Source organism: Monopterus albus, unplaced genomic scaffold (genome assembly GCF_001952655.1).
Source record: "Monopterus albus unplaced genomic scaffold, M_albus_1.0 scaffold98.1, whole genome shotgun sequence".
NCBI lineage: Eukaryota > Metazoa > Chordata > Actinopteri > Synbranchiformes > Synbranchidae > Monopterus > Monopterus albus.
Window position 1 is genome coordinate 361,994 of NW_018127978.1, and position 15,228 is coordinate 377,221.

A 15,228-nucleotide genomic window follows, 5' to 3' on the forward strand; every position below is an offset into this window, starting at 1 on the left:
TAGGGAAAAGAGCAATCTGCTTTAAAGCTGTGACATCCGTCCCCAGACAGAAGGGAAGAGGAGGAAATGAAGCGCCGGTCTTCACACCTAACAGCTCCAACACACCCACAGGTCGAGCTCATGGGATTTTTCCACGTTGTTGCTTTCTCTGAAGCTCAGAGGGGGAGCGAGTCAATAATGACCCGAGGCGAGGCTCGATACACTGAGAGGAAATTACAGATGGAAGAGGAGGCCGTGATGAGGCCTCCACGTGCACAATGATGATGATGGCTGTATAAAGTAACACATTTGTGGAGCTGCAAGTCTAAAACACACAGGCAGAGTGTGATGCCACTGTAGACACTGGACGTCCCCCAGGGATCTGTCCAGGGTCCCCTCCTGCTCATCACTAATAACACCATATCACACCTCTGACAGTGCCCATATCTATGCTGATGACACAGTCTTGTATGGTATGGCTCCACCTGCTTGCATTTAACAACTGAAGAGCACTTTTTCACTCAAAGCTGGTTTAAAATGCAGACTAAATCAAATGTTTGTTGTAAAAGAATAACAGCTGAACTTGTACAGAGTGGGTGTTACCCGGACGGAGGACAAAATCACCTTTACAGCATAAATAAAAGTTAATGATGAGCTACCTATTTCATTTTCCAGAATCAAAAATCCCAGAAAACCTTAATCTTCTTACACACTGTGCATTTCCATGCTACCACACCTTGCCATCTTATTTACAGAGACAATAACACAGAAGCGAGCGTAACAGAGGTGTTTTGGTGAGAGGAGTTTCAAAGGCAAATGTATCTGTGTGTGTACTTTTTTGTGAAAATATCAGTAAACACGTCGCCTGTCCTCCCCAGCTCGGCTTTTTGCAGTAACTCTGCTCAGTATTTCATCATCGACTGTGTGCGTATTTATGAGTTGCGCTGATTAAAGTCCAAAAATAAATAGTTTTGTCACTCCTCTACTTTTCTCAGCACTAATGAAGCTGTTTGAAGTTCATCCTTCAGGTCTGATTTATATATTTTTCTAACTATGAAAAAACATCTAAGTGAAGAAATGGACACACACACACACTGAGGCTTCTGACAGGCTCTAGCAGAACCAGCAGGTGTCGGCACACCAGCAGCATGTGTGTGCATGTGTTAATTGGCCCATCACATCTGCTGGCTGTAATTACGGCGTTGTGTAGTGCAGCGTCTGTGACAGGCCGACACCGCCTGGATGATCACAAGACGCACAGCGCACATGAAGCGATTAGGCCTGAAATCTTTGCTGCAGACAAATCAGATCAGCGTGACGTCTCTTTTTCAGGTTCTTACTGTGTCTCTTCATCTCGGCTGATTTTGTGCTCCTGTGTTCCAGTCTTTGTGAGGACAGGTTTAGCTTTTAGGGCTGAAGTCTGAGGATATTTTGGTCGACTCTGCCTCATCAAAGGGCTCCATGAAGAGTTTTACAGATAGTATTAGGATGGGGGTGGGGCGGCAGGTGCATTATGTATTTATGTGTGTGCACATTTGTGTGAATGAGAGGAATATTAGGTGCTTGATCTATGGCAGGCACGTCTCTAATTCATATAAATGCCTGAAGAAAAATTACTGCATGTGACATTGACATGGCATTGTGTGCTTGTGTGTGTGTGTGTGTGTGTGTGTGTGTGTCCTGCCATCTGCTGAGATGTGCAGCATCAGCAGTATGAGCGTACCATGTGGTCTACACACATGAACACACACCTGTATGAGGGATGAGCTGCCATGTTGGAGGAATTTCTCCATCTTACACACAGACATATTTACCTCGTTCTCACATCTCTGGGGAAGCATGAAAGCATTCTGCACTTTGTCTGAACTCTTAAAAGAGCTGGGCTCACAAGCCTGCGATTTTTAACACACACTGTAAACACACAAAGACATAAATACATCACGTGCCCTGGCACAGGTACAAAGAAGCACATGATGGGAATAGTAAAACCCAGAGAGACGAGGTCGTAGAGAAGAGCGACAGCTAAGGTGTGCGTCTCTCTCTCCTCCTCTGCACATTCATCACAGCCAACCATGTAAGTGTTGGATGGAATGAAGAGCAGACAAACTATTTATGTGCACAAATCAAAAGAGCTCATCCACTGGGGATCAGCAAATGTCACGTCAGTCTGCCCTGACAAAAATGCTGCATGTAAAGCTGACATTTTAATGTATGTAGGCACTGAGAAGACTTTACTGAGAGTCCAAACTGCCAGAGTTCTTCCTCTGGGGAGCAGGAGCATGCACAAAATTTCACATTCTGTGTGTAGAAGTGGAACCTTTACTTTGGCATTGGCAGCAGTGAAGCAAAGCTCAAGGGGTAATGCTCCAAGTTTGTTTGTTGACTGTAGCTGCATTTCACATTTTGTTCAGCTGTGAGAAAATAAATGCATGAAACAGGATGAAAGAACAACCTCTAACAGCAGAGGACAATAAAAACGACACACGCAGGCCCTCCCACTGACACAGAAGCACCGCTCAGTTTGTGTAGGCTAATTTACAGCTGTTCACCAGCTAATGAACAAAGCTCAGTGGCTGCCTCATGAATATGGATTCACATCTGAGCCAATCCACAGCATCACATGGGCCTGTCAAACGTGTGAGGGGCGAAACAAGACGTGACAGAGCTGAAAACGTTGGAGTGAGTTTCTGTGATTAGATTGGTTCAGTGATTAGGTAGGTTAGACAGGTGAGATGGAGACGAGGCTGTGCCATGCCCCCAAAAGCTCATCTCTCCATACAGGTCATGCTAATTTCCTGCCTGTATCTGTGCCGTGTGGAGGATTTATGTCATAACGATATGAAACAATAGATGTTTTTCTGTCATCACATATGTGCTGTCATATCACACAACCTTGAGGTGAAAGTGGGAGGAAGCCAAACTCCACTAATTCACTGTGAACCTGTTTCTCTTCTACACAGATGTGACGGCTGCAGCACAGTTTCGCTCTTTGAGAATGACATGCTAGTGAGGCTTTCTCCTTTCTGCCTCATGCAGGTGCTCTGGATCCCTGCTGACAAACACATACTCATTATGCAGAACTGACTGAGGGCAACATTTCTGCCAGTGTTCCTGTGTTTACTTTTGTGTGCCTCTTGTCACTATCAAGTCAAATCAGGTGAAAGCACAGACACTGTGCTGCAGGTGAAACCCCTGCTTTTTCCAGCTGAAGCCGCTTTTATGAGGAGAAACATTTAGTCTGTTATTGCTACTGTGCATCTAACGAAAATTAAAATCTAAGAATGTTTTACGCAAGTTTGCAGATTTTACCATTCTGGTCTTTTTTGTTGTAGTTTTCCAGTCATCAGTGTTAGTTTTTTCTGCTGACATTTAACTACGGTAGTTTCTGTGGGGGCACTAGGCAGCCCCATTTAAAGGAGCATTTTGGGGAACACATTTTACTTTTTCTCTGACAGTGAAATGAAAGGACAGATATTACTGTCACATCTGTGTGTTAAGTATGAATAAGTGACATATAATGTTTTAACAACTGACTACTTCTTCCTTTAGGACAGAACCAGGCCAGATGTTTCCCTGTTGTTCCAGTCTTTAAGCTAGGCTATGTTAACCCCAGGCACACACATGGTCTGACTGTCCTCACTCTCAGGACAGAATAATCCCATGTCCTAGTATGTTGAACTTCTCCTTTTTACTTTACTTTAAAGCTCTGCTAGTGTGATGTGCGGTATAAGATTTGTTTGCCCGTCTGTACAACAGAAACGGTGTTAATGTTGATGTTTTCTAGTTGATTCTGAGGCCTGGAGGATTTACCTGCAGCACTGCAGAGGAACAGAGTGGCATCCTGTCAGCACATTAGTAAAATGAGAGAGCAGCTGTGTATGTTTTAGGGTTTGCACATGTGTGTTTACTCTGCTTTTACCTGCAATATGAGAAACAGCATATAACCTCAGAATGTAATAACTCTGCTACTGTAAAACCCATAAGGCCCAGTCAGGAGCAGACATACAGCAATGTGACGGCACTGACGGGAAAGACAGGGAAACTGAGCAAACAGCTGTGGGGGCGTTTAATGAATCCATCTGACACATAAGGTACACACAGGCAGACACTCAGGTGTGGATAAAATCTACAGGTAATCTCATTTCCCACAGTCCTCTTGATAATGTTGGTCTGACAGTAAAAGCCACCACAAGAAATCACAGCGAGGGTTTGTTCACTGCCTGGCAATTATATGGACACACTGTAACGTTGAGGTCAGTGGGAAAGTGGGTGTGGACTTTTGATTGGTAGGGTACTATACGCAGCGTCACGGCTTCAAACAATAAATAAAGCTGGGCCGACACTGTGCTGCATGAGCCGGAAAACTCGAGAGGACAGTTTGCTCTCTCGACATTTGTGGCTGTTTTCTGTTATTCCTGTATTGATCTTGGGCACAGCGCTCACATGCCCAGTTCAGTTCCAGTTCTCCATTTAGGAGCAACCCTCCTGCAGAGAGGCCGCTCGACAACAGTGAAGAACCAGCTACATCTGGAAACACATCTGTGTTAACATCTAAAATGACAAAGGAAATACACTCAGATGATATGAAAATACCACTCCTTGTGATAATACTCTGGAAAATGAGGTAACTGGAGAGGCCAAGAATAAGCCTGGAGAAAAACACTAATGACAAGGTCAGAAAACAGTACAAGAAACAACGGGAGAATCATGAATGACCACTTTTTATCTGAACGTAGTAACTGGTGTTAAACAGGAGGAAGACACTCTGTTCAGATCACCCATTTTCTGTGGGAGTGATGAATCAGTTCAAAATGAGCTGCCAACTCCATCTATACCAATCCAAAAACTGCCAGAGCCTGTTGCTATGCAGGAGTGCCTCCTGTCTCACTTCACAACCTCTCCCTCTCTTAAAAACACTGCTGAGGCAATCACACACAACAGGAGGCGGTGGCACGGAGCACACATGGAGAAATCTGTCTGTGTGTGCGTGCCTGCTACCCCTGTTATTACCAGGAGGAGGAAGAAAATTGCTGCTTCAACATGGTAAGTACGGCTCTGTCTCTCGCTCCTGCTGGAGAGGCCACTTTAGGCTCTGACTGAGAGGAGGGAGAGGAGAGGAGGATGGAAGTCAACTGAGGGAACGGCAGAGTGAAGAAGAAATGATAAACAGTTGCACACACAATTGTCAAATCACACCACACAGAGGGAGGTAACATAACAGAAACGAGCTGCAGTCCTATGATACATGCCAGCAGTGGCATGTGAGATGGTAACTTCCATTCAGAAAACACACTGAGTCACACAGCTGTTTATCCATCTAAGGTAGTTGGATCTTCATGTCGAAGCAACTCTTGCTGATGCAGGGAGGAAGACGAGAGGAGAGAAAACTGATGCTGGAGCAGCAGAGAATGCAAAGCAGGGATACATGTAGCGGGAAGAAAACTAATGAAGAAGGCAAAATTAAAGGACAAGGTGTAGAGGAGAGCTAGACGCAGGCGACCAGAGAAATCTGAACTCATATAAAAGGATGGATACAATATGAGCTGTACCTCTTGGAGCGCCGCAGCATGCTTCTCTCAGGCAGTGAGAAATTGGAGAGCACCGTCCAGAAGGAGTCAGACATGCTAGGGCTAGCACAGACCCTCGAGCATCGCTCTGACACGGCAGCACTCGGCACAGGATGTGGTTAGCGAGCAGAGTCTGGCTTCCACCTGTCACACCGGCAGCAGCGAGAGTGTGAGAGCTGCCGGCGTGTCCTCACTCTCCTCCCTTTCTCTGCTCAGCAGTGCCCCCCCTCTCTCTCTGATGTTCCTTTCATTTCTAACCCCTCTGCTTCTGAGTGGAACACTCAGACTGGTTAACAGTTCAGGTTTGATTCCAGCCTGAACCACGTCAGTGATTTACCTGTAAAGCACAGCTGGCTGGTGTTTTATGCGTTACACTGGGAACATTCCTCAAACACATAATTTAGCCATTTTACACCACAGGAACCCAGGAATCACTTGCCTTTTATCTGAAGGTAGCAGAGTCAATCTTTTACAAAGGGTTGGTTGATATGTTGATATAAAACAATAAGTACATATTATATTACACTAATCCTGGACTATTTTGGGCAATGTTTTAAAACAAGTAGATTTTTTTAAATGATTGTTGCATTAAAAATGTGACCAAGTTCCTTTTCAATTCACTTGACTGGCCAAAAACATTTTAGCAACAGTGACTGCAGCAAGATTTCTGAGGACACATGTGCAGGTACAAAGAGTAGAGTGCACAGATAGAGTGTCCTGATGTGTCCACAGCAGTGTGAGCAGACCAAACCAGATGTCCTCAGACCAGATCCTAGCCACCTGCGTATGTGCTCCTAGACCCGATTCCTCTCCGCTGTCAGAACGGTCGGATCAGAATCCATGTGGTCGTTTTAACGTCTCCTCCTCTGCACATACGGCCTGTCATCATCATTCAGCGTCGGCCCCTCACAGACCGGTAACAATAAACATGGAGGAGAGCGACGACAGCGACGGGATCTCTGGAGAGACCAGGACGTTTCACATGTGGTGGACGCTTATGGAGAAGCTTCTGCTTCGTAACCCAGTGGTTTGGGAGGAAACGGGGCCATTTGACCGTTGCACACACAACCTGGTTGTTACGCTTGTGTGCACGTGGCTCACATTTCAGTTACATCTGTGCATTTGGCAGTTTAGGAGCTGAGCAGTGTTCACACCGGGGGTGGGTACATGGCCCTGACACACACGGATGGGAAGCAGAAACACATAAAGGCCAGAGCTGAGAGTTGAGGCCTGGGATGTGGACGCAGCCTTAGTTTAGTTCCCAGAGCATGTCAGTACCTTGAACTATTTGAACAAAAACAGCAATTGGGGAATAAAATGACATGCAGTAATCCATAATCACGTCACAGCCAAAGCCACAAAAATAAGTTGCAAAAGAAGGTGAATTTCACACAGACAACTCTCAGACAACCGACACTAGTTGTCATCAGACAAACACACAACTCATTATTGTGGTTTGCTGCTTTTTCTCAGCGCCCTGTCAACTGAGCAGTCTTCTGACAAAAACAGAAGGTCAGGAAACAAAGTGAAGGCAACACACACAAACAAACTGGTGTGTTACAGGGTGACACACTGCGCAGGTCTTACCTCCAGAGGAAGGGGTTTCCTCGCTGGTGTACAGGGGCTGACAGAGGGCCGTCAGAGGAACAGAGGGAGGGAGAGAAAGAGGGGGGAAAGAGGGTGACGACGTGGGGCTGGACAACGGAGGGATGAAAGGAAGCGGGGGACAGCAGGTGCTGGAGGAGGCTGCTGTTGCCGTGGCAACGCAGCTGAGCCGGCGACCAGATTCTGCCAACAGAGGAGGGAGGGGAGGAGTGAAAGAGAGGATGAAGAAAGGAGGAAGAGGAGGGTGACGACAGAGGGATGTGTGATCAGAATCAGAATCAGCTTTAATAGCCAGGTGTGTGGGACACATGAGGAATTTGGCTCAGCGGTTCTCAGCGTGTATGTACAATGTTCTTTTGTAAGGCAACGAGTAACGGGTAAGTAGGTGACAAGTATCTGAAAAGCTCGTGCAAAAGACACAGTCCGCATAACTTTTCTTTAGCCTCTGTCCCCTAAACAGAGACTGAGACAGAGAAAGATCAACCTGTGAGGTTGACATGTAAACCACCATGGAGCAGGAGGAGCTCAGGTAACATTCAATATGTTTTGGCGACAGTTTAACGCTTCTGGGTGGAGAACGTGTGCTTTCTTATAGCTTTAGTAGGCTGGAGAAGTACTCAGATTGTTTACTTAAGTAAATCTGGCAATACCACAGGATAAAAAACTCAAGTAAAAGTCCTGCATTCAAAATGTTACTTAAAATGACAAAAGTATTACCATAAAAACATACTTAAAGTACCAAAAATAAAAGTACTCATTATGCAGAACTGCACAGTTTACACGAATGAATATCATTATTGGACTATAATATCTGATGTATTATTGTGTACATCACATTTAATGCTGCTGGTGGTATTGGTGGAGCTAATGTTAACTACCTTACATGCTTATAATTTGAAGTACTGCAGGGTACCTTGTGAATTTTACATCAAGGATCAATAAAGTCTTAGTTATGACTTCAGTAGTTTGTTTTATTAACCTCATTCAGTAAAATAACCAAAGCTATCAAACAAATGCAGTGAATACAAATACAATATTTTTCTCTGAAGCTGAATTAGAAGAAAATGAAAATAGTCAAGTAAAGTACAGATACTTCAAAATTGTACTTATAGACAGTACTTGAGTAAATGTACTTGGTTACTTCCCAGTATCATGACAGGACTAATGGGGACTGTTGAAAATACTGTTAATATAGAAAATGTCCGGCCTTATCCTTTTAAAGTGATGGAGTGCTGCTTTAAAATTGTCACACATCTAAAGCTTTTACGTGGAAGATGTCAACATTTCAGAGCTACTATGAGAAAGAACACTGAAAATGCTATAATCACATAAGAACTGGCTTTAAAATAGTTACTGATTAATTCACTCTCCATAAAGTCCCGTTAGTCAACTCACAGTTTCAACGCTTGACTTGCTTGGTTTCAGACAGTTCGGTCATCTCTGTATGTTTGCTGACTTTGTGGTAAAGGTTTCAACACAAAGCAGCTCAGAGCGCTGAGACCGTACTGTGTGAGAGTGCAGCCCCAGTTCTGCGCGTCTAAGGCAGCGGTCTCTACCCACTGATCCGTACTGTCTGTCCGCCTGCACACGCCCCCTCACAGCAGGCAGGAAGCTTCCCATGCCAACTTATCACTGTTGGAAAGGGCTGGACAGAAAGTTCTGGATCAGCTTTACGGAGTTCTGTCAGGACAGAGGAGATCAGATGGCAGTAGAGTCAACAAACCCAGCCATATTAGGACTTATGTGAGTGGAGTCGGGATCTAATAATCCCTCGCTCTTCCATAGGAAGAAGCCCGGATAACAGTCTAACGAGTCCACTCCGATGTGGGGAAAATCAAAGTGCATGGTTAGAGCAACATCTGAAACATCTGTTTTTGCTCTACTGAGTTCAGTTGGCACAGATCCAGAGGACATGTGGGCCTTATGGTGGTGGTGGTGGTCTCCATGTGCCCCCCGCCCCCCCGGTGGGTGGGACAGAATGGCCGAGACCATCCCGCTGTGTGCAGTGTTTCCCCAGCACACATGCAGTTTTAGCATGCTCACCAGTAAAAAGTAATAGCTCTAAGGAGGCAAGCAGAGCTGTCAGCAGGGTGGAAAAACCATAGATTGTGCATAAAGACGGATGACGTGACAGCTCCCTGAAGTGAAGCCAACCAGAGTCGAACACCACCTGGCGGCTGGTTGCAATAAAGGTCACAAGCCACACCCCCTCCACGTTAGCAGAGGGAACATGAGCCTGATTGTAAAATTACTTAATGGCTTCTACAATGCATCTTCTGTAATTAAATTTATTATAAACTTCCCCATACAGCCTACTTTTATTTTCATATTTGTATATTTTCATAATATATCCTTAATAACATGACATCATTATAAGGATTAACTGACCGACCCCCACACGAGTGCTAACTGCTGCTGAGTCACCACTGAGCCGACGCAGGACGCCCTTCGTCGCTGGCTTCTCATGTTTCTCTCGTTCCTGATTTTCCATCTCAGCTGAGTGTCCAAGCGTTTCACTGGCTCATTGTGTATGTACACTATGTATTTACTGCATTATGAACGTGCGTATACACTGTATGAAATGTAAGTCAAACCCATCTCCCTGTTCACAGCCAGCTTTCTGATGACAGTGATGGAGTTACAGAAACATTTTAGCCCTGTGCGACATATATTTTCCACACTAATCTGACTAATAAAATGACTCTGACTCTGCGTAGTGTGATTTCACTAATAAGTCGACATTTATAATGTTCAGCCGGTAGTTGGAAGGCAATTTTTTAATTCCACAGTTAATAACAGAAAAGCATATCCTGATGGTGTTTCTGTCCAAGTGGCTCAACATTACAAAATTAATTTGTTAGGACAAGGAAAATGAGAATATTCAGTAACTTTGAAGCTTGTACTTTAAAAACATTTTATAGTGTATTCCCCTATCTTTGAATAGAAGTAGCTGTTTAGCCCTGTTTTAAGACTGTATGCTGAGCTACGCTATTCACAGCCTGACTCCAGCTCCGTACTAAACGTGCGGACATGAGACGGAGTGAAGTTCTCTGCTCATTCTTGAAGGCTTTTAACAGCAGCAGCTGGTGGCAACAACAGGTCAGGGCTGCATCTAAATGCTGAGAAATTCTTACTTCTTTATTCTCTGTTTAATCTGTGATGTTCCAAGGTTTTATTTTTCCAAAATATGCACAAAAACTGTCCAGAATGAACCAACTGTCACAACAGATGAATGGGAAACGTGGAGAAGGACGTGAGACACACAAACGGTTGTGTTGACATGATCTGATCTATATTCCCTCTCTCACACACACACACACACACACACACACTCTTACTGGAGACGGAGGTTTGGGGCTCCTGCTCGCTCCTTCCTCCTCTTCATCGTGTGTCCCAGGACTAAAGGCTCAGCTGTAAGCTTTAATAATCCACCACACTGCAGCAGCTCCTCTGTCCAACAACTGCACACTGTTGTGACGAGTGAGCGGCTCCTTACAGGGCCAGAACCCGTCCCGCAGTTAGTCCATGAGTCCAACCGCTCACTGCACTTTGACCAGTGTTTGCTTTGGCGTACATTACGTCAGCACCAGCTCCTATCTACACACAGACTCACACACAGTTATGTGAGGTATCTGGGGGAGAGAGAGTTCCTTCAACAGTGAGCGCAGGCTCTCTGAGTCACAAACACACACGTGCAGACCAAACACACACTTCTGTCAGCTCAGTGTACACTACACAGCAACACGTTTGGGACTGCCACTTGCCATGTCGCCTATAACAAATCAGAGTAAGTTAATCATCTGCACACCCCGTCTTCTTCTCCTCGCATACAAATAATCCAAAACACACAGACAGGACAGCAAGTTCCATCATGTCTGATAAGGAAGACGAAACTGGCTGCTCAAAGTGGAGCCTCAGCTCCCGCCACCGGTCAAGCAGACAGCAGGTGCAGAGCAACGCTCCTGCCTGCACCCCCCAAGGAGCCCAGAGCTCAGTCGGCCCAGTTAATCCCCATCAGTTCCTGGAACCATCTGATCGCTGTGATCAAACTGGCCACTGTCAGCTGAGGGGACTGACCGAGCCCTCGACAGCCAACGTGAGAGGGAGGAGGGTGAGAGAGGAGGAGGAGGAGGGACGCATCACATGATCTCTTTACCACTTCACATTTTATCTATAGCGGCTCTAAAGTTTGTCACCACAGTTTTTACAAAGGAAACAAGGCGACCTTCAGGTACTCGCTCATGTAGAAACAGAAACGATGGCGGCTAAGAAACATTTATTAGTTTTGTGGCTTGTTTACAAGATTATTTTTAAAATATGACCCCAGTTTGTACCTGTGTAGGTCGTCAGTGTTATATCAGTAAAGTCTGGGGGTGGGGGGGTCACAATTAGAAGTCTAGATTGAGAAAGTTTCACTTTTAGCCTTTTTTTCTATGACTTTTAAGGAATTTATGAATGCCTTTTAAAATGTTCTTTTAAATGTTCTTTTTAGTTTAAGCCAAGTTTATTACTGAAATGATATTTAAATTACTTTTTATGACAGTTTATTATTGTGACTTTTTAATAACAACCCTTTTCTTAATTGACTTTGTAGGAGAAAATGTTCATTATTAGGTAAAGATTTTACTTTGAATTTTTTAAAACTGCTGTATTTTCAGTATGTTTAATTTAAATATTTTTAATAAAAAAATTTGTTTTGTCACCAAAGAGTTTATTTTAAGTTGATCTTTTTCATTATTTTTAATGTGCTTTTTAAATGATCTGCCTGGCTCCGACATACTGACATGGGGGACGCTGTCCTGACATGATGAGACCATGTGGGAGGTGCAGCTGTCCTCCCTCCGTCTCGGTTCTGGTTTCCAAGAAGCCCGGGGACACTGCTGACCCCGATGGGCCAAATGCAGCTCCCATGCCAGATTGCTAATTCATAAACAATGGATGGGATCACGGCTCTGACTGGGATAGCATCACACGCAGAGTCCACCACTTCTGACCATGTACAGTACAACAGAGTAATACAAGCCCACAGACATAAACGTGGAGCGATTCCTGGGCTGGCGAAGAAGCAGCTGCAGCACATGAGAAACTCACTCTACACCGATCTGAACCAGTGTGCGTGCGTCATGAAACCCGGCTGAGACCCTGACACATGAGTTTCCCCTTCACGATTGATAGAGATCAATAAATTAGTGACACACCCAAGAACGAACAAAACTACTCACTGCTTTTACAGCTCATCGAAGTAGCAACGTCAACAGGTGCAATTCTTAGATCAATAATGTGTTACTAAGTCGTCTGACGTCACTTTCCATCAGCAGCTCTCGTCTTCAGTAACAGCAGTTCAATCGATGACGAAGGATGCCGACTTTCACAAGCTGACTCACAAAGGTTTTGCAGTGGCCGACAAGCTCACAGCAGAGCTTGAAGATCACACAAAGTACCCGTCAGTGCACTCAGAGACACACACGTCCACGCCCTGCGGTTCAGGTCGAAACTTAAGAATCCGACAAAGTCACTCTGTGTTTTCAAAGAGCTACAAGGAAATAAAAGTTTTGGACTGTAGCTATAACTGCAAATTTACACCATCATCATCTCAGTGGCTCTCCAGGGATTTAAAATCCTAATGGAGTCCAAAGATAGTGAACACAGGATTTTCTCTACAGTACACCACAGTGTTAACTTTGAATTACCAACACAAAACTTCTGATTTTAACATAATTTGCTATATTTTCTTCAGAAAGGGTTTGTATGCCAGTCCTACAAACCGTCGAGGGGCCTGTTCTCAGAAGCTTCAGGTGTTGCACACTGCTTGTACTTATGTACAGGTGAGGCTGATTCATGCTGCTGCTCTTGTACTTATGGTACGAGTACTGTAACAGGCTGGTTACAGTACTTGTACCATAAGTACAGGTGAGGCTGATTCATGCTGCTGTCAGTCATGCTGTGAGCACCTCTACATTCCCACCTGGTAATAAACAGGTATGTGCAGTGGCCTGGTTGTGTGCTGACATGTCCTGCCCTCAGTGAAACAGACAACCAGAGAGCTGAGTCCTCCTGGAACCAGGAGATTTTTCACTGTTCCATGTACAGAGTATATCCTGACTATGATCACAACCAGTATCAAATAGTAGTAGTACTTTCAAACTATACATGACAGTAGTATTGTACATGGTAGTGTAATAAACCTGTGGCCTGTATCCTCAACCAGAGCTGCACCTTCTCCTGTTGTCGTGGTGTTTAAGGCAGATCATGGAAACAGGGACACTCCAGACTGACTGAGACACAACCCTCTCTAATACGTTATGATGACAGCGATGGGCCTCATGCGCCACCTGTCTGTCAGAAGAACGACTCTGTCTCTGGCTTTGGTCTTCCAACATGTAGAACATTTTAAACAGAGCAATCAAGGGCGATTTCTAAGCAGTCAATTGGCTGCTGGGCGCACACACTGATATAAATAGGTCTGTATCTATCAACAGTGATGCTCAGCTGTTCTGGTACACACACACACACACACACACACACACACACACACAGAGAGAGAGAGAGAGAGAGAGAGAGAGAAGAGCTCAGTGTCCTTTCAATTTTGACCTTTAACCCTTAACTGGCAGCTCTCTCAATATAACCTGCCCTGAATTAACACCTGAGACAAAACAAACAGCAACCAAGAACATGGTGTTACCCAAGTGATATTTGAAGGACTATTTGTGGCAAACAACAGCAGAGATACTACTGAGAGCATAATTCGATCAAGACACTTGGCACACAAACTACAATTCAACTCATCTACAAGACAGAAACTCAGAGACCTCACAGAGACCTGCTGACAAAAGGGAAATGTTTTAAGGTGGAACAGCAGCTTCTCTGTCAATTTTATTCTAGAAAAAACCTTAAACCACCTTATAATGTATGCATCGCTGTCTGGTTCATTGCATTGCACCTTTAAAGCTTTCCAAACTTTTCCATATTACACTTCCTGAAGAAGCAATGCAGCCAGAGAACACAAGGGATGATGGGTACTTACAAACTGCCTCTTCTGGGAAGGCTCAGCTCCTTCTGGAAGAGAGAAGACAGAGGTTTTTGAGTTATTTGGACAATCTCTGAAAATGGTTATAAACAATCACATGGTGTCACTTAGTTTCTGTCAAAACACTTTTGTCACTACAAAGGTCAGTACAGCTGTTTGACCAGCAGGTGTCACTGTGACGTAACGTGTTCAGGCAGCTTTCATGTGTCTGCTCAAAGGTTTAAGAACACCTTTGTTTTTCTGGTTTCTGTTTTGACATTTAAACATCTGAGGTGTAATAACCTCAAGTGATACACAGCTAAGAAATAAACTGACAGAGGTGAAAATAAATGAGCAAATAAAACTTTTAAACAAATAAAAATGTGTTTAAATGTCATAGAAAACAGGCCTTATCGAGTAACAGCTAAACTTCCATCTTTTCTGCATCAGTGAAGTAAATGAAGCCTTGAAAACTGATGCCAACAGTTCCTACAGGTCCCAACTGTTGTTGATGATTGACAGCAACAAACTGTGTGTACAAAGGCAGAGTTGGAGCAGATTGTGGTACTACACCCTCTGATGCATCATTTGGAAAAAGGCAGTGAACACAGGGAGCTTTTCATGGTTCCATCCTGTAGCTGGAGAGAGAACCACAGACACCTCCAGGCTGTGGAGGAGGAAAGAACAGTGATGGAAGAACAGCACAGGGTCCAGACTGAAAGTGAAACAGCCTACAGGTGCAACTCATCTGTGGGAACATCTGCAGCAGAGCTGTCTGTCCCAACTGTGTCTGATTTCAGCTGTAGAAAGTTACAGTGACAACACCTGGGAACACAGATAACGTCCATAGATTCTTGACCAGTAGTTTACTTGTACAGCCTGTTCTATGAGCTCAGTGGTTTTCAGGATACTTAATCTAATTTTTAACATAAATGTAATGAAATCAGCAGACGATCAAGCTAATTCCACACAGGAAGCTCTTCAGTCTTCACAGATTCTCTGTCCTCTGAACCAGCTTTTCTCATGTCCACATCTGAACTGCACTGCAAGAAGCCTGCTTCACTTCAGAGT

At 44.4% G+C, this 15,228-nt stretch overlaps 1 protein-coding gene across 1 annotated transcript in view; it reads right to left on the reverse strand.

Annotated features, from left to right (window-relative positions):
• The window catches only part of mast2 (microtubule associated serine/threonine kinase 2), a 106,492-nt gene that overhangs the window by 37,794 nt on the left and 53,470 nt on the right, over positions 1–15,228 (reverse strand). The window contains exon 3 of the mRNA XM_020609076.1: positions 14,176–14,207. Coding sequence (XP_020464732.1) covers positions 14,176–14,207 — 32 coding nt within the window. The remainder of the gene's footprint in view (positions 1–14,175; positions 14,208–15,228) is intronic.